Source organism: Salvia splendens, chromosome 20 (genome assembly GCF_004379255.2).
Source record: "Salvia splendens isolate huo1 chromosome 20, SspV2, whole genome shotgun sequence".
Classification (NCBI taxonomy): Eukaryota; Viridiplantae; Streptophyta; class Magnoliopsida; order Lamiales; family Lamiaceae; genus Salvia; species Salvia splendens.
This window is the reverse complement of record NC_056051.1, coordinates 20,476,607-20,495,107: the sequence shown is the minus strand read 5'-3', so window position 1 is coordinate 20,495,107 and position 18,501 is coordinate 20,476,607. Positions and strand designations below refer to the sequence as shown.

General features: G+C 38.1%; 1 protein-coding gene and 1 pseudogene across 1 annotated transcript; both read left to right on the top strand.

The window, feature by feature from the left end:
• The first annotated feature begins 103 nt into the window (after positions 1 to 103).
• LOC121782098 (probable beta-1,4-xylosyltransferase IRX9H) lies at positions 104 to 3,091 on the top strand. Its single transcript, XM_042179809.1, has 5 exons — positions 104 to 392; positions 661 to 1,801; positions 1,979 to 2,228; positions 2,460 to 2,633; positions 2,724 to 3,091. The coding sequence occupies exons 2-4, from the start codon at positions 912 to 914 to the stop codon at positions 2,610 to 2,612; spliced, it is 1,293 nt and encodes a 430-aa protein (XP_042035743.1). The 5' UTR covers positions 104 to 392; positions 661 to 911; the 3' UTR covers positions 2,613 to 2,633; positions 2,724 to 3,091.
• A 1,967-nt stretch (positions 3,092 to 5,058) lies between these two features.
• LOC121782106 lies at positions 5,059 to 7,444 on the top strand (annotated as a pseudogene).
• The last annotated feature ends 11,057 nt before the right edge of the window (positions 7,445 to 18,501 follow it).

Genomic DNA, 18,501 nt, shown 5'->3' with positions numbered 1-18,501 from the left:
AACAATATGGTATCTCTAATTTAATTAATGCAATACTTTTTGAATAATAATTATACACATTAAATTCCATCTCTCTATGTGTTGTTCTTGAGAATGATACCAATCAACATATATGCAAAGATACCGTCTGTCTTTATTCCTCTTCCTTTACTTAAAAACTTTTCTATGACTTGAATCAACATAAAGTTGAATTGAGCTTTTTTGTTGTAGATCTAGGCTGTAATAATTTAATATAGGATAATTCTGGGCCCTCTTTGTTTGAATTTATCACTTTCTATTGGATTTGGTTTGTAATTGTATACACATTTATTCCCCTCTTTTTTCCACTCTCTTTGCATCTCTTGAAATGATGCAAAAATTGAAGTCTCCTATCATTTCGGGATGAAATCAAGGTAACTGATTCTTGCTACAACCTTGTTTTTTTCCATTATCTAAGCTTCAAGACTAGTTTTTTGTAGGATTGATATGGGAATTTTTGCTGGCTTTGTAGCTGTTGATGTTCGTTTATTGTTCTAGCTTGCATCTGTGATTGGAAGGAAAATACTAATTATAATAGTGATTTGAATTTTTTAATGGGATTTGTTTGTGGAGGAATTTAGTGTATGTTCAGGCTTTGAAGATTGATTATGATGTCTCAAAATGGAGTCTGTTGCGTTGCAGAATCATAAAAATCAAATCTTTGTTTCAAGTGATATAAAGGGGAAGAGAAGAGAGGATTGTCTACTTTGATATAGCGGCATATCAGATAATCATGTTTGCAAAGGTGGGAAACTGCATTTGGTATGATTAGCATATTATCTGATTGGAGGGGTCTTTGTTAGGGCGAAATTCGAGAAAACGGGATGTCATGTTTAGGAATTGATAGAAACTGTGTGGGTTGGGGAAATCAGATCTCCTAGTAGGGATTTGTGATGGCCTCAATCAGAAGAACATTGTCTCCCGTCCCTCGACCGGGAGGTTTAACCAATGGTGAGGCTTGTCAAGTGGCGTCGCCTTTGTCCAAGTCGTCTTCCAACAGTCAGAACTACCCTCCACAAGGGGGTTTGTTGTCTTCCTCGTTGGGATCCTTGGACTATGCGTTGTACAGAGTACAGAGCTTCGTTCTTGGCCTTTTCTCACAACGATCTTCAAGGGATGTTGATAGGTCGAGGATGAAGGGGCAGAATTGGCGGAGGGCGTATTTACATTTCTTGTTGTGCTTTGTTGTTGGTATCTTTGCTGGGCTCACACCATTTGTACCGATGAGTATGTCCGGGAATTCCTTGCCTAAGCAAGAAGCTTTTGATTCTGATGAGTTGCTTGGGTTAAAAAATGAGATTTCAATAGTAGGTAAAGTTTCTTTGCAAAAGAACTCTACATTGGAGATAGAGAAGGCGAGTGTTAAAGTTAATCCTCCTCCTGATTATTCACTATTAAATAAGTCGTTGGATCTGTCTCGTGATGGGGTGTTTGATAAGCTTCTGATCATCATCACTCCTACACATGCTAGGCCGCTTCAGGCCTACTTTCTTGATCGCTTGGCACAAACGTTGAGACTGATCCGACACCCTCTTCTCTGGATAGTTGTTGAGATGAATTCTCAATCCATGGAGACAGCTGAATTGCTGAGGAACTCCGGTGTCATGTACAGACATCTCGTATGCAGTATCAAGAACGCAACCGAGATAACAGATAGAAGTGCACTCCTTAGGAATGTGGCCCTCTCACACATAGAGACACACCGTCTTGATGGGATTGCTTACTTTGCAGACGATGATAACATATACTCTATTGCCCTCTTCGACCAAATGAGAAACATCAGGTACTGCTCCATCTCCACCATTTTTATTATGTGTTCTGTATTACATGCTTGAATTTTCTAAGAGGTAACAATTTTAGCGTCGAACTTACTCATCTCTTCGAGCTACTTAGATGCATGGAGCTTTTGAATCAGTAACCTATCCCAGTTGTGATGATACTCAACAATTTATTGATGCAGTCGGATTGGGACATGGACAACGGCCAAGCTGGTGCAAAGCAGAGACGGAATTCTTCTGGATGGTCCGATTTGTAATAGCTCCCAAGTGTTAGGGTGGCACGTTGATGACAAGAAGAAACGATCTCAGAGATTCCACGCTGAGATGTCAGGTTTTGCCTTTAATAGCACCGTCATTTGGGATACAAAGAGATGGCACCGGCCTACAAATGAACCTATTAGGCAGATTGAGACAGTGAAGCAAGACAAGCAAGTGAGTTTGCGTATAACTGTACACTATGCTACTTCTAGAAACAGAAACCACGAGCCACGATATGAATGCTTAAGGGATGTTGTAATTTTAAGTACTAAGCTGCAAAGGGAAACTTTAAATTACGCTGTAGAACTTAATATGCTGAAAAGGAGGAAAAAGCACAACAAATTTGAGATTTGAAAGATGCTAATTTTGTCAGTGCATCGTGCTAACATATCTACTCCGTTGCAGGCAACCACGTTCATCGAGCAGCTCGTGGAGGATGAGAGCCAAATGGAGTGCTTCTCTGCGGAGACTTCGGGAATCATGGTTTGGCATCACACATATTCATACCCTCATAACTGGTTTACTAGTATCTCGAGCACCATCACTCCACTTGACTGATGCTTTGCAATTTTGGTTCAAGTAAGAAGATGAGATAATAACTAACCATTTCTTTTGTTCGTTTCCCTTCTTCTAAATCACGTATTAAGTTTCATTTGTTTCTCCTTTAAGTACTGGAACCGAGGTGCAGGCGATGTTTGGTGCCATCTGCAGCCTCAAGTAAACGAGCTTGTGCAACGAATCCTTGTCAGAGTCATGGAGATTAGACATCCAGCAGATTCGTTTGAGCGTCTTTTCCCAGTCTCAGGTCCGAGGTTGGATATTATTCATGTACAGCTTCTGAATTTATATGATTACTAGCATCCATGGGAGGGAAACATGCTGCCATGAAAGCTAGAGTGGTTGGAGTTTTAGCATATTTTTGCCAATATTAGCCAATTATAACTTTTTTTTTGCCCTTCTTCTAAATTTTCATGGTGCAATTGCAACTGTATTATGTGTTGATCTTTGTGAAAGAAAAAGTGCTTTCCTCTCTTCTAGTTAGGCCTTTTCTTAGGAGAAGATTGCATTCTCTCTAGTTAGGAGACTTGATGGGATGGGAATAAGTGGAACTCACTTCATTCTTTCCTTCACCAAGAAAAAAATCACTAGGTTTTCACTTTTTCATTTTTATGTTCATTCTCTGCAAGAAAGCTCAAAAATTTAATTGTCGATGATGCCCGGTATCGATCTGATCATGGTCACGCTACTTCACTGTTCTTTCATATCGTTTGTTGTAGCTCTTGCTACGTGTTTCGTCTTTATATGTCTTTTCGTCGCGTTTTGTGTTGTCCTTCTTCTTGTTGTGCTTGTAGATCTCCGTGATGTCTTTTCGTTCGTGTCGTGCTATCTTGTCGTTGTTAGATCTAACGTGGAGTTAGCGTTCGTGCTATCTCTGGTGGTCTTGATAAGATTCATTGTCGATACATCATTAGCTTTGAGATCAATTGTGCAAATGAAAATGAAAATGCTAAGGGTGAAAATGTAGTAGCATCATTTTCGTGGGGGATTATTTGCTATGTAACTATGATTTGCTTTATTTAATTCTATGTTCAATTTATGATCTGTGGAGTTTTTTTTGGTTTCGTAAAATATGAATCTATTAACATGGCTTTATGAGTCGATATAACGAATGAACAAAAGAATGAATTTTCCAAAAAATAAGAGAAAAAACCTTTCCTATTTGACTTTATTTTCATCTGAAATGGAGTAATAATTAAATGTCCCATATTTTATTTTTCATCATCCGCAAACGTTTCATTGCATTTTTATTTTATTATTTTGAGTTAACTAAGTACAAAAATATTTTTTAGACAATAGAGTTTGCATATTTACAGTTATCTAAAAGGAACAAAACAATTTTATTGAGTTAATAGGCCGAACTAAAACCAATTTTGTAGTTAAGATTATATTATTATAATAGTTCAAATAATGAAATTGGATTATAGTGCGGTATGTGAAAAGGAATAATAAACTAAGTTGATGAAGTACTTTAAGAAACCAACCAAAACGCAAGTAATATAAAATTCTAGCAAAGTTGGCTAGGATTAAAAGGCTGGTAATGGCGTACGTGGGGGAATTAATTAATTAATTAATTAATTAATTAATTAATTAATTATACTCAGTGCACCACAATCAAATTAATCTACTTGATTAGGCTTAACTTAAAGCAAAGATTAAAAGCCACACTTAACTTATTTATGCAATATGCATAGAATTTAGTAAACTACCATCATTACGCTCATCATAATTCCAATTATTCACTATATTATCGTCATGTAATATACTACTATATGGCTGCTAACTTCAATATACAAACGAAACACTAGCCATAATTTAATTACAAACTAATTAAGCACAGTAAATTGGATCATTTGAAATTCTATAAATCTATAATTGATGATGAATTATAACTTTATTGGTAAGAGGAATTTCCTCTTCTGTACTGCAGATTAATCGATACTGCAAAACAAGTGCCTTAACATTCGAATAAACTATCATATCACTAAGCTTAAACTATATAAAAACCAATATTAATTATAAAAAAGCACATTGTATACATTGATGACATAGAAATACGACCAACTCTAACTGGTAGCTTTTTTGGTGACAATTCGATGCAAAAATTCTGCAAAGTGTGGTCAAGACTAATAGAATCTAAAGAGAGCAAGCACTATAATTTCAATATCCCAAAATCAGCTGAATTTTTGGGTCAGACAAATATTCTTCATTATTTCAATCCAAATAAAGCTACCACATAATGGAATTGATGGCCCTCATTTCATACAAACATTGTTAATGGAGGATTATAAAGATCCCTTTGTAATAATTTGACCCGCCGTTCAAGAGAAAAAAAGCTGAAAATTGAAAAAAAAATAAGTGAATTTTTTTACTAAAGCAGACATTTTGAAGTTGGTCACAGAGTTTGCTCAATAGCTTTATCGGTTTGTAATTTTTATTTGTTTAATTTTAGGAAACATTACTAATAAATAGAAGGTGCTGTTTGTCACTACTATTATGCTTATTTTTAGCAGGGTTGGAGAGTTGTAGAGAGTGAGTGATGTCCAAGTCCAATCGGCTCAAGAACATCGAGGAGGAAAATGCCGAGGAGTGGCCGCCGGTCTCGTGCCCTCAGCCGGAGACCCCGACTGAGTCGATGGAGTTCCTAGCAAGGTCGTGGAGCGTGTCGGCTGTCGAGCTCTCCAAGGCTCTTTGCAACACCCACAGTGAGGAGAAACCCGACTGCAGAAGCTCCTTGCTCGTTGTACGTAGACGATTTTTAAGTAGTGCATCATGTGATACTTTGAAATTAAAACGAGTGTGAAGAAATTAACTATATTTATTTAATTGTAGAAAGACAATCAACCATTGTTAGCCTCGGGCAGCCCTCCGGAGTCACCAAGGGGGAGCGACGAGACTAAGGTAATTACTATAACATTTTTTTCTATCACATCTCGTGTTTGACTTAATTAATTAATACATGTCGAGTCGTGTATAAAATATTTATGATTGAGTTTAATTTCGTTTAAATTCTAAAACAATAGGAGCTACTCTTACTACATCAAGCCCTCAACCCGGAGTTCGAATCCCACCAACATCTTCTCTCTAACGGAGTAAGCACGTTCTAGAAAAACAACATTCGATTTCAGAAAAAAAACATAGGAATTAAAATTAACGATTAATCCGAAAAATGCAGCCGATATACAAAAGCGCGGTGAAGAGGAAGACGATGGGGATGCGGATCAAAGACCACAAGGAGCGGAAGAAGCACGAGATCTGAGCTCACAACGCGCAGCTCCAAGCGGCGCTCTCAGTCGCCGGAAAAATCGAACTCGTCGGCAAAAGCCAAGAAAAAGCCTTCCAAAAAAGCCTCTGCAGTTGCGTCGGCCGCGGCGCTGGTGGCGTCACACTGCATAGAGATGGCCGAGGAATTGGGGGCCGACCGCGATCACATCCTCGCCGTTGTGCACTCGGCGATCAACGCGAGGACTAACGGCGCCGCCACAGGTATATATTAACATCAATCAACTAATTAAAATGTTGTTTTTTTTCATAAATGAACCTAAATTTTTTAAGACTGGGTACTCGAACCCGAGACCTTTAGCCTCGGACATTAACCACTTACCATAATTAGGCCAACACACACAGTCACAACTAATTAAAATGATGTTGATTTTTTGGCTGCACTCATTTTTGTGTGGTGTAGCGTTGAGAGGCGCGGCGACGCTGCGAGCGCGGCTTCATAGGGAGGGTGGCGCCGCCGTGGCATTGGCGGAGGAGAGTGGTTGGAGCTGCGGCTTCATAGGGAGAGTGGCGCCGCCGTGGCATTGGCGGAGGAGAGTGGTTGGAGCTGCAAGGAATCAAGCGTCTCTAATTTGCTTAATTTCGTAGCTAAAGGTGGCGAGCTACTTAAGTGCACAAGGAAAGGTGGAGATGGCTATATATTTTGTGCAAAAAATTACTCTCAAATAAATCACGAAAGATGAGCAAATTATGATCCGTCCCACACTTTTGAATACGCATTGATGTGATAGTCGGTTTAAAAAATGTAGACAAAAAAAACCGTTTCGATCTTAATTATATGTTGTCGTTTTGCCCAACGTCATTTTATCCACGCGTTTTTAAACTGGCAATCATATCAGCACGTAAATGGAGGATAAGATAATTGAAAAAAATTCACCTTTCATGATTTAATATTTAGATTTTGAAAAGTGTGAAAGTACACATCAGAATTTGATTATATATTCAATAATTTGCGTTATATAGAGGATAAAATAGTTTGTGTAAAACTCTGAAAAGTTTAATTTTGAATGGTTGCAGGGGATTTACACTGGAAACAAGTGTTGTTCAACGTAAATTCCAATTGGGAAGTGGTGGTTAAGATGAAGAGCAAGCACATTCACCAAGAAAAAGAAATCTATGTAAGCATCTTTTTTTTTGTTGTTGTACAAAATGACTTGAACTCTCACAACACATTGGAGTGAAAGGTTTTACAAATTGAGATATGTTTATGATAGTTTAACTTTAACCTGATGAAAATAATGTGGTTGCAGGCATAGTTTCGAGGGTTTACAACGACGTGGCAGCATGGCCGGGGCGCGAAGCAGAGGATGCCGGGTACTTTGCGGTGCAAACTGAAGATAGAGTGATTGAATTTGAACGTGGAAACAAGGACAAACACATCTGGATTGAAGGCATACAAAATATGTTGCATTTGCATCTTGTGTAACATGCTTATTTATAAGTGGGACTAGCAGGATTTTTTTTTTTTTTTTTTTTTTATTTTTATATATTGATATTTTTAATCATCACAGGTCGGGACTAGCAGGATTTAAGTGATCACTATTTCTGGTTAAATTACATGGGTCCATATTTATTTGATGTGACAAAATTTAAGTGATCGATTAAGTTGTACAAAGATTAATCTTGACAATTTTCTAATTTTAGTGGTTTTGTAGATTATTAAGATCATGGTATATATGTTGGAAACTAACGGGTTTTTGGGCTTAGGCCCAGTAACGATTAGCCCATATTGATGTTGAGTACAATACCCATTTAGTTGACCATTAAATCGACCAATTTCTTCTTTTTATATAGTGATATTGTTTTAATTGGCGGTAATAGGTCAAAATGATCGATTACTTAGAATTTTTTCCAATAAGCCATGTTAACTGTTTACAATTTTAGAATGTTTAGATTTCCTACATGTTTATGTGCAGAAAAAAAGATTAGTAGTGACATAATTTTAGTGGCACCATGAAAGGTGTCATAAAATTTGATAAGTAGTATACATTTTTTTTATTATCAAAGCATATAAATAAACCTTGCAATATCTCTATTCACACACACGAACACACCCAAGCACACCATATTCTTTATTAATTATAAATAGATATACTAAAGTAAAATATATAGTTATATTTTGACATGTTGCATTATAAAATCAGCCGCACCTTCATATATCACTTAATTTAATGACATATATTTATTTTTGTTACACGCGCGTGTAATAGCTACCTAACAATAACATCTCATAATTTTATTTAATGACATATCATAAATTTTCAAATATTATGTCACCAGTATACTTAATATTTTATTGCAGTAATATGTGTCTCTAACAAAAGAAGTAACGTTAATTAAAAAAATGATAAGTTTGCATTTAGCATTACTTTTAAATCCAATTTTAAATAATGCATTTTAATTAAATTAAACACAAATGAATTTGTATTTCTCAAAATGTTCAACACTCCACTCCATCTGGAAACTTAAGAGACGACAAAAACATCAAAACGTATATGGTGGTTAGGAATATTGATAACGAAACCTATGAGCAGATGAGTTCTTACATCGCATTAATGATGTTGGCCTCTGTGTTATTGTACTAAATTCTCATAAATACGTAAACTGAAAATACACATAATAGAGATTTCACAATTAAAAAAACAGATTGACGGATTTATCGATGGCATGTAACATGTTTGATCATGAGGAAGAAGATGTCTTTTCCCAGTGAAAAGCTAATAAACTTAGTATGGTCTAACTATTTCATAATCAAATTTAAGAAATGTTTAGTACTAAGAAGGAACAAATGTTATACGAGTTGAGTTTGCGATTCAAGCCACATATTTTGATGCTGTATTCGAGCAAGAAAATACGAGTTGAGTTTGCGATTCAAGCCACATATTTTGTTGCTGTATTCGAGCAAGAAAATACGAGTTGACAATAAAGAAGATGATGAGGATGACAACGGTGGAGGAAGCAACAAAGAGAATGGCATCGGAGTCTAACCAGCCGACTCCACAAGTTCCATTTTCTGCATATGTCTGTGATTGATGGACATGTGATTGTTATTGACTACTAACGTATAGTTTATTGGTAAAGTTTCTGACGAGATGAATGATATCTCGTCTTAACCATTAGTTCATTTTAACATAATTATAAACAGAAAATTAAAGTTTACTTATACTTGTTCCCCTAAAAAATCAATAATGGTCCTCATCTACAGTAAGTAAGTGACTCGAATACCAAATTTTTTGGATGAAAAAAAGACCATCTTTACCAATTGAATAATACACTACTTATAAAGTTATAATAGGTGTTGGTAAATTCCGACCACACAAGTCCACATCACGTTTGCCCATTTAAGTATCATATCGACAACGACTATACAACTGTTTAGTAATAAATCATGTAGTATACATACTTCTTTGCTTTTAATGAAGTAGTTTTGGATGGTCGATTGTATAATTACGTCTTTATTTTTTAGGCAATGGTAGCTAGAATAAGCCCACTACAATTATGCGTCGTAAAGTGCTGTTACAATCTTCACCTATTTAATATTCTTATTGTTGGGTCCCGGTGGTGCACACCCGAACTCCATATTAGTATGATATTATCCGCTTTGGGCAAAGCCCTCACGGTTTTGCTCTTGGGGTACTCTCCAAAAGGCTTCATACTAATGGAGTTGGGGAAGCCTTTATAAATATGCTTGCAACTCTTGTCCATTCTCCGATGTGGGATATGGTTTGCTTCACCACAATCCTCCCCTCAAACCAAGACCACCAGACCAAGACCAAGATAACACACATGTCACATGCCCAACCCAAGGCCACCAGACCAAGATCACACATAGGTCACAGGTCACCTAGGTCTTGGTCGAGCTCACTCAGAGACATTGGAGAACTTGCAACCGCAACCCACCGAACCCCGAGCCACACAGGCCCAGCCCCTGAACCAGGGCTCTGATACCACTATAGGGATCAGACAAGTCCGGGTTCACTATTTACCGAGACCTCTTTGTTCTTATACAAGAGAGCTCAGCCAAACTCTCAACCACGCGGCTGATTTACAAAGGATCTAGCTATTACAAGAACTAGCTACTACACAAGAATCCTAGCCCTCCTTGACCGGAAGCTCTTGGACCACCAAGTAAACCTGCACACTTAACACACACGTTAGCACAACAAGAAGGATCCTCTCGGATCTTAAGAGTAAAGCAAACAAGCGAGCAGAAAACACAAGAAACACAAAGAAACCGAATAGATCTTAGCAATGGCTCAGCCACCCGCTAATAGTACGAATCTATTCTCCAGAAACCAGATCCAAGGGAGCACGTTGAATCCACCAGTGATTCATCTCACACACCAGATATCAACCCCAAGCCACTCCACTATGCCAGATCTGAAACCTTTCGAACACAAACTCACATAAATCCCTCACACAGAAAACCCTAGTTTCACCAACACCCCAACAACCGAAGTAGTTGCCTTCTCCAACACTCACACAAGATCAATCACTCAAATAACCGTGAAAGGTCACAGTGAAACAACTGGAGACTCATCGGTGAAGAAGAAGACAAGAGAGAATTCAACAGTCGAGAGAGAGAGAAGAGAGAAGAGAGAGTGAATCGAATGTCAAGCGGCAGGGAGGAGAGACATGGGTGTATATCTCCCGGGCATTGGGCTAGGGTAGCCACCAACCCAATTTCCATCTGGGCCTCATTTAATTCACAGCCCAAATAATAGTCCACAACCCAATTATCCAACACTTATTATTGCTTCAATTAAGTAGGAAAGAGAGTAATCGAATTTAAACCAAGCTTAAAATTCAGAGTAAATTAAAAGCTTGCATGTGAAGGGGCTTCATATCTTCATAATAGACTCATTACTTATTTATCTAGTGCAACCCATTAATAACCTTATTAAGGAACTGTACTGCGAATTATGAAGCTTGGACGAGGCAAATTAGGAAATAATAATATATGGTATGTGTAATGCACACATATATAGTCTCTCTAGGTTTTCATTGGCGGATACACTTAAAAAAATTCAAATGGAAGGCTGCCACGTACGCTGTTCCCTGGTACGGACGTGCTCGATGCATCAAGCAGCGCCGTGTCAGCGGCAAGAGTGTTGGAAGAGATGATCAAGCCGCTGTTAACAAAGTTAATCAAGCCGCTGTGTGCCGACGCTCACATTGCATGTCGAGGCTAGATCAAGCCGCTGCTGACCAAGTTGATCAAGCCGCTACATGTCGAGTTGATCAAGCTACTGCTGACAAAGTTGATCAAGCCGTTGCATGCCAAGTTGATCAAGTCGCAGCATGCCGAGTTGATCAAGCTGTTGCGTACAATGCTGAGGTTGCTAGCCATGGTTATCAGTGTATGGCGACAAAGAGAGAAGCACGTGATAAACAAGCCAAGGCGATAGATAAGACAAAAGAAAGGACAAAGGCCGTTGCGCCAAAAGAACCAATCCGAGAGCTCGCACGAGTTACAGCTGTGAATGAGCCGAGCACGCCAGCTAAGGTGGAGGACCACCATTGTACTTGGAGAGACGTGTTGCTCAATGGAATAAAGAAGAGAAAGGACTTGCAGAGTCTATTTTGATAAAGAAAGTGAAACATGTTTAACTTAGCATAAAAAGTAGATTAGTGCAAGGTTCTAGATTGTTCGAATTAAGAATATAAGCATTATGTCTTGAAACATTTGAATCAATGAAAAATGCTGATTTGAGCTCTCTCTCTAAACATATCTCCAGTATGTGTGTCTGCATAGCTTCCGCAGTTTCTTTTCATGGTATCTAAGTTTGCTCAAGATAATTATGTATTTTTTGAGTTTCACCCGAGTTTCTGTTTTGTCAAGGACTTGAGCACCAAGGAAATTGTGCTCAAAGGAACTCTTGAGAGAGGCCTGTATCACTTCCTAGTAGATCATACACCAATCAAGCGTGTCTCAGTCCCCATTTCTTCTCCCAGACCAGAGAATCCAGCTGCTCATTCCCTGACCATGGGCACTTCACAGTCTAGTGATAGTCCTAGTTCCTTTTCCTGTCCAGATTTGTTTGTATGGCATAGTAGACTAGGACATCCCACCTTAGATGTGGTGAAAAGTGCTCTTAACAGCCGTAATATCTCCTTTCAAGTAATGAAAACTCCTTCACTTTGCTATCCTTGCTGTGTATCTAAATCTCATAAATTGCCCTTTCCTCAGTCTGTTTCTCAACATAATTCACCTCTTGAACTTGTCCATAGTGATCTTTGGGCGCCGTCACCTGTGAAAACTAGAAATGGCTATTCATATTATGTGTCTTTCGTAGATCATTACTCTAGATTCACTTGGCTTTATCTTCTTAAGCACAAAAATGACTTGTTCACTGTCTTTAAACAATTCAAAGCCATGAGTGAAAACCTGTTGGGATCAAGAATTAAAATGCTTCAATCTGACTGGGGAGGTGAATATCAAGGTCTAGTACCCTTTCTTAAGGAGTGTGGGATCACCCATCGTGTCTCCTGCCCATACACTCCACAACAGAATGAATTAGCAGAAAGAAAAGACAAGCACATTGTTGAAACTGGCCTAGCTTTGTTAGCTCAGTCTTTCCTTCCTCATAGGTTTTGGGATGATGCTTTTGTCACTGCTGTTTACTTGATTAATCTCATGCCATCTAAGGTCATCAATAATTTCTCTCCACATGAAAAACTCTTTCTTGAAAAGCCAAACTATTCTGCCTTGAGAGTCTTCGGTTGCCTATGTTTTCCCTACATCAGACCATATAACAAACACAAGCTTCAGTTCAAATCAGTTAGAGGAACCTTTTTAGGATACAGTTTATCTCATAAGGGCTATAAAGTGCTCCTGCCTGATAGAAAAATAATTGTCTCTAGGGATGTCATTTTTGATGAATCTACCTTTCCCTTCCAGACTTCTACTTCTGTTCCATCTTCTCCATCAGTCACCCCATGCCATCACTCTTTTTCTCTTCACATATTTCCTTCTCTTGTTCCAGATAGTCCACAACCACCTGCTTCACCTTCATCTCCTTCCTCAATGCCTTCCACAGATTCTACTGCCAGCTCTCTCACTCAAGTTCAGCATCACCCACATACTCATTCCCATGATTCATCTGGATCATCTCGCACTGATCCCGCTCATGTCTTAGCTCAATCCCCCCCTCAAGTCACTCATTCCATGACTACTAGATCAAAGTCTGGCATCTTCAAGCCTAAGATCTACACTCTTTCTGTGTCAACTCCCCCTTTGCCTAAATCTGCTCTAGAAGCCCTTCTGATTCATAACTGGAAAGCTGCTATGTTGAGTGAGTTTAATGCACTTCTTAACAATAAAACATGGATATTAACAACACTTCCTCCAGGCAAGAATCTTATTGGTTGTACTTGGATTTTTAAGCTTAAATTACATCTATCTGGTGCTATTGCAAGATATAAGGCTAGATTGGTAGCTCAGGGTTTCTCTTAACAATCTGGCTTTGATTTCAATGAAACTTTCAGTCCTGTTGTGAAACCTACTACTATCCGAATAATTCTCAGCCTAGCAGTTAGACGTCACCACGGTTCGGGAACCGGCGGTTCACGGTTCAGAACCGCCGGTTCCGTTTCGAAAAAAAATAGAACCGGAACCGAACCGGCCAAGGATCGGCGGTTCCGGTTTTGGAACCGTGAACCGCCGGTTCATGTGAACCGCGGAACCGCCTAGGTTTGCCCGGTTCCGGGCCGGTTCATCCGGTTCGGCGGTTTTTTTTTTTTGCATTTTAAATTTGTAATTCAAGTAAAATATGTAGATATATTTGCATAAATAAAATTAGAATAAAGCGATGTTCAAATGCAATTTTATTGATACAAATTACAACTTTAAAATTACAAATTACAACTTTAAAATTGCAAACTACAAACAACTTTAAAATTACAAATTACAACTTAAAATTATAAATTACAACTTATTACTTAACATTACAAATTACAACTTTAAAATTACAAATTACAACAATTACAAATCGAAAAATTTAAATACAAGTTACTTACAACAATTACAAGTTACAACAATTACAAATCGAAAAATTTAAATACAAGTTACAACAATTACAAATCGAAAAATTTAAATACAAGTTACAACAATTACAAGTTACAACAATTACAAATCGAAAAATTTAAATACAAGTTACAACATTTACAAATTTACAACTTACAAGTGTTGACAAAAAGACTTAGAAGATCATTAAAAGATATTCCTCATTTGATAAGTATCTTATTGGTGAAAAAGTGGGTATCTTTGGGGCAGATGGTACTGGAACACAAATTTATATATGGAATCTGGATGAATGAGGATCAGATTATAGTTTAAAATGGGAAGCTGGGTTCACTGGCGGGAGTTCGTTTCATCGTCGGACTCAGATGAATATACCACCCTGATGGCCTGATGAAACGAACTCCCGCCAGTGAACCCAGCTTCCCATTTTAAACTATAATCTGATCCCCATTCATCCAGATTCCATATATAAATTTGTGTTCTAGTACCATCTGCCCCAAAGATACCCACTTTTTTCACCAATAAGATACTTATCAAATGGAGAATAGAGAAATTGAGATTGTGAGAGAAATTCTTATTAACACAGTTACACAAGAATGGGGTGAGTAGAAATGAAGAGGATTGGGGGGTATTTATAGGGGAAAATTGTGATTTAAAAAAAAAATTGAAAAACACGGCGGAAACCGCCGGTTTTCCGCGGAACCGGCGGTTTTGCCGGTGAAAACCGGCGGTTTCCGCCCATGGTTTCGGTCAAATCCGGCGGCCGCGGCCGCGGGTACGGTTAGCGAAAAATTAGAACCGGAACCGGCCCGGCGGAACCGGGGGTTCCGGTGCCGGTTCGAACCGCCGCCGACGGTTCCGGTTCGAAACCGCCGGTGACGGTTCCGGGCCGGTTCGTCCGGTTCGGTTCGGATTGGGGACCTCTACTAGCAGTCTTCCTTGGTTGGCTAGTCACTCATCTTGATGTAAATAATGCTTTCTTGAATGGTGAACTCAAAGAAGATATATATATATATATATGAAGCAGCCTATGGGTTTTGAACAAGGTGGACCTCATTTGGTATGTAAACTCAACAATGCCATCTATGGTTTAAAGCAAGCTTCAAGAGCTTGGTTCTTCACGGTGCATTCTGTCCTCATTCGTTTGGGTTTTTTTATCCAATCAAGGGCTGATGCTTCAATGTTCATCAGACAGAAGGGAGGAGACATTATCTATCTTCTCATCTATGTTGATGATATGCTAATTACTGGCTCCTCTCAAGCTTCTATACAGAAAGTCATCTCACAATTGAATTCATGCTTTTCTTTAAAAGATCTTGGGGGGTGAGTTTGTTTCTGGGAGTTGAAGTAGTAAAGACCATCAATGGAGGCCTTCACCTCTGTCAATCTAACTACATCAAAGATCTTTTAAAGAAAGCTAACATGACAGGTGCAAAGGGGTGTCCAACTCCAATGTTCTCAAGTTCAGAGTTGAGCAAGCATTCTGGGGAACCTATATCTGATCCAAAATTTTACAGGAGCATAGTTGGAGCCTTGCAATATGCTACAATCACTAGGTCAGACATCAACTTTGCTGTAAACAAAGTGAGTCAGTATATGGAAGAACCATTGAACACACATTGGAGGGCAGTTAAAAGGATCTTGAGATATCTCTTAGGAACTTTAGATCATGGAATTCAGATTAGGAAATTGACTGGTGACATTTATGCTTTTTCAGACTCAGACTGGGCATCAGACTTGGATGATAGGAGGTCTACTACGGGTGTTTGTGCTTATCATGGAAGGAATCTTGTGTCATGGTGTGTGAAGAAGCAAACCGTGGTAGCTAGATCTAGCACAGAAGCTGAATACAGAAGTCTAGCTCAAGCTGCTGCAGAGGTGAGCTGGCTATCTTAAATGCTTGGTGAGTTGAAGATAAAGAAGAAGGGAAGTCCAGTGATTTGGGTAGATAACATGAGTGTTATAGCTTTAGCATCGAACCCAGTGCTTCATGCAAGGACCAAACATATTGAGCTGGACATCCATTTTGTTAGAGACAAAGTTCTGAGTAAGGAAATTGAGTTGAGGCATGTTCCTACGGCAGATCAAGTAGTGGACATTTTCACTAAGCCATTGAGTCGTCAACCCTTCGTGAAGCTAAGAGAAAGGTTGGGTATAGTGTCGTTAGCCTCGCTCGGGTTGAGGGGGTGTGTTGGAAGAGATGATCAAGACGCTGCTAACAAAGTTGATCAAGCTGCTGTGTGCCGACGCTCACATTGCATGCCGAGACTAGATCAAGCCGCTGCTGACCAAGTTGATCAAGCCACTACATGTCGAGTTGATCAAGCTACTGCTGACAAAGTTGATCAAGCCGTTGCATGCCAAGTTGATCAAGCTGTTGATCAAGTCGCAGCATGCCGATTTGATCAAGCTGTTGCGTACAATGCTGAGGTTGCTAGCCATGGTTATCAGTGTATGGCGACAAAGCGAGAAGCACGTGATAAACAAGCCAAGGCGATAGATAAGACAAAAAAAGGACAAAGGTCGTTGCGCCAAAAGAACCAATCCGAGAGCTCGCACGAGTTACAGCTGTGAATGAGCCGAGCACGCCAGCTAAGGTGGAGGACCACCATTGTACTTGGAGAGACGTGTTGCTCAATTGAATAAAGAAGAGAAAGGACTTGCAGAGTCTGTTTTGATAAAGAAAGTGAAACATGTTTAACTTAGCATAAAAAGTAGATTAGTGCAAGGTTCTAGATTGTTCGAATTAAGAATATAAGCATTGTGTCTTGAAACATTTGAATCAATGAAAAATGCCGATTTGAGCTCTCTCTCTCTAAACATATCTCCAGTATGTGTGTCTGCATAGCTTCCGTAACTTCTTTTCAAAGAGCGCAGCGGCGGACATCGGTGTCATGCCGCTGGCACGGATGGACGGACGCCGTCCTGCTCAACGCTGCGGATGCTCTAAGTAGTTAGAAGGCTTCATCCTTACCAACCTTATTTATTTATAGTGTATATACTTTTATCCAATTTATGATATTTGCTTGCTTGTTATGCAAAAACTTCATCATCACAAAAAAGGCTTGCAAATTACTTTATTATGTATTACTAATAATGCTTATTTTAAGATTTTTTTAATTAAATTAGTAAATTTATAAATGAGACTCGTCAAATTACATAACATTAATATGGTGACAGAGAGAAAATAGGAGACAGATTGGGAAAATGACGTGCCATATAGTACAAAAGTAAAATTAACTAATTTTTATGGATGAATTAGAAAATATAGTAATCAATTTTGTAAGTCTCCTTTTAATTTTCTCCTTATTACTAGGCTTTACTACATACATTGAAAAAGCTGTTTTGATTAAAATATTAATGTACAAACATACGTTCTATTATGCATACTAAGCTATCAAAATATTGAACCACATTAACAAAAAAAAAATGAATTCTAGCAATGTCAATGAACATTAATTTTCTCCTTATTACTATGCTTTACTACATACATTGAAAAAGCTGTTTTGATTAAAATATTAATGTACAAACATACGTTCTATTATGCATACTAGCTATCAAAATATTGAACCACATTAACAAAAAAAAATGAATTCTAGCAATGTCAATGAACATTATCGACAGAGGATTCAAACAATGGCGAATCCAGAATTCGGAAATGGAGGAGGCAGAATATACTCCATCCGTCTATTTGTAGCTGAGTCATATTCCTTTTTGGGTTGTCCCACAGTAACTGGGTCGTTTCCTTTTCTGGCAAAAAAGCAAAAACTTTTCATCTTTCTTACTTTACTCTCTTTTATTTTATTCTCTCTTCACCTTTCTACTTTTTTTTTCTTTTCTATTTTATTATTCATCTACTTAACTCACTTAACACAATTTTTCTTAAATCATGTGCCGAAAAGAAACGTCTGTACTACAGAGGGATGAAGGGAGTACATTATCAGCTTGGTTTAGGGCGGATATGATTATTTTTTTCGGTCTTCGGGGCGAAGTTGAAGGCAAACAGAGGGGGCCAACATGGAAATTTTACGTCCGGATAAGGAGAAATTAGTCGCACGTGGAATTCGATGATGAAGATAAAACATTTTAAGCGAAAGATTCGAATGAGTAAACGACGATTATAAACTGAAATTAAATTTAAAACTTCGCATAGAGATGATTTACAAGACGATACAAGGTGGGAATATATTAGACAAATTAATTACAAAGCAACAAAATGAAATGATGGGAAAATAATTAGGGAAACCCCTAACAAGAAAAATAAATAGGGAAACTAGTACAAAGTCGTTCCAGCTAACATTATCATCAATTTTTGTTGGTATTTCTTGTAAACTTTAAAATTAGGGAAACCCCTAACAAGAAAAATAAATAGGGAAACTAGTACAAAGTCGTTCCAGCTAACATTATCATCAATTTTTGTTGGTATTTCTTGTAAACTTTAAAATTGATCTAGTATAATTTTAATCATATATACGTTACACGATTTCCCAAATATAACAACTTTTTGCTGAAAACAACGTAACATGATTTGATTGGAAAATAAAATATGAAATGTACTCTCTCTATTCCATAATAATATAGTTA

Coding starts and splice junctions, on each gene's coding strand:
- LOC121782098 (XM_042179809.1), top strand. CDS start 912: ATGGCCTCAATCAGAAGAACATTGTCTCCCGTCCCTCGACCGGGAGGT. Junction 1,802..1,978: donor GACCAAATGAGAAACATCAG/GTACTGCTCCAT, acceptor TTATTGATGCAG/TCGGATTGGGACATGGACAA. Junction 2,229..2,459: donor CAGTGAAGCAAGACAAGCAA/GTGAGTTTGCGT, acceptor ACTCCGTTGCAG/GCAACCACGTTCATCGAGCA.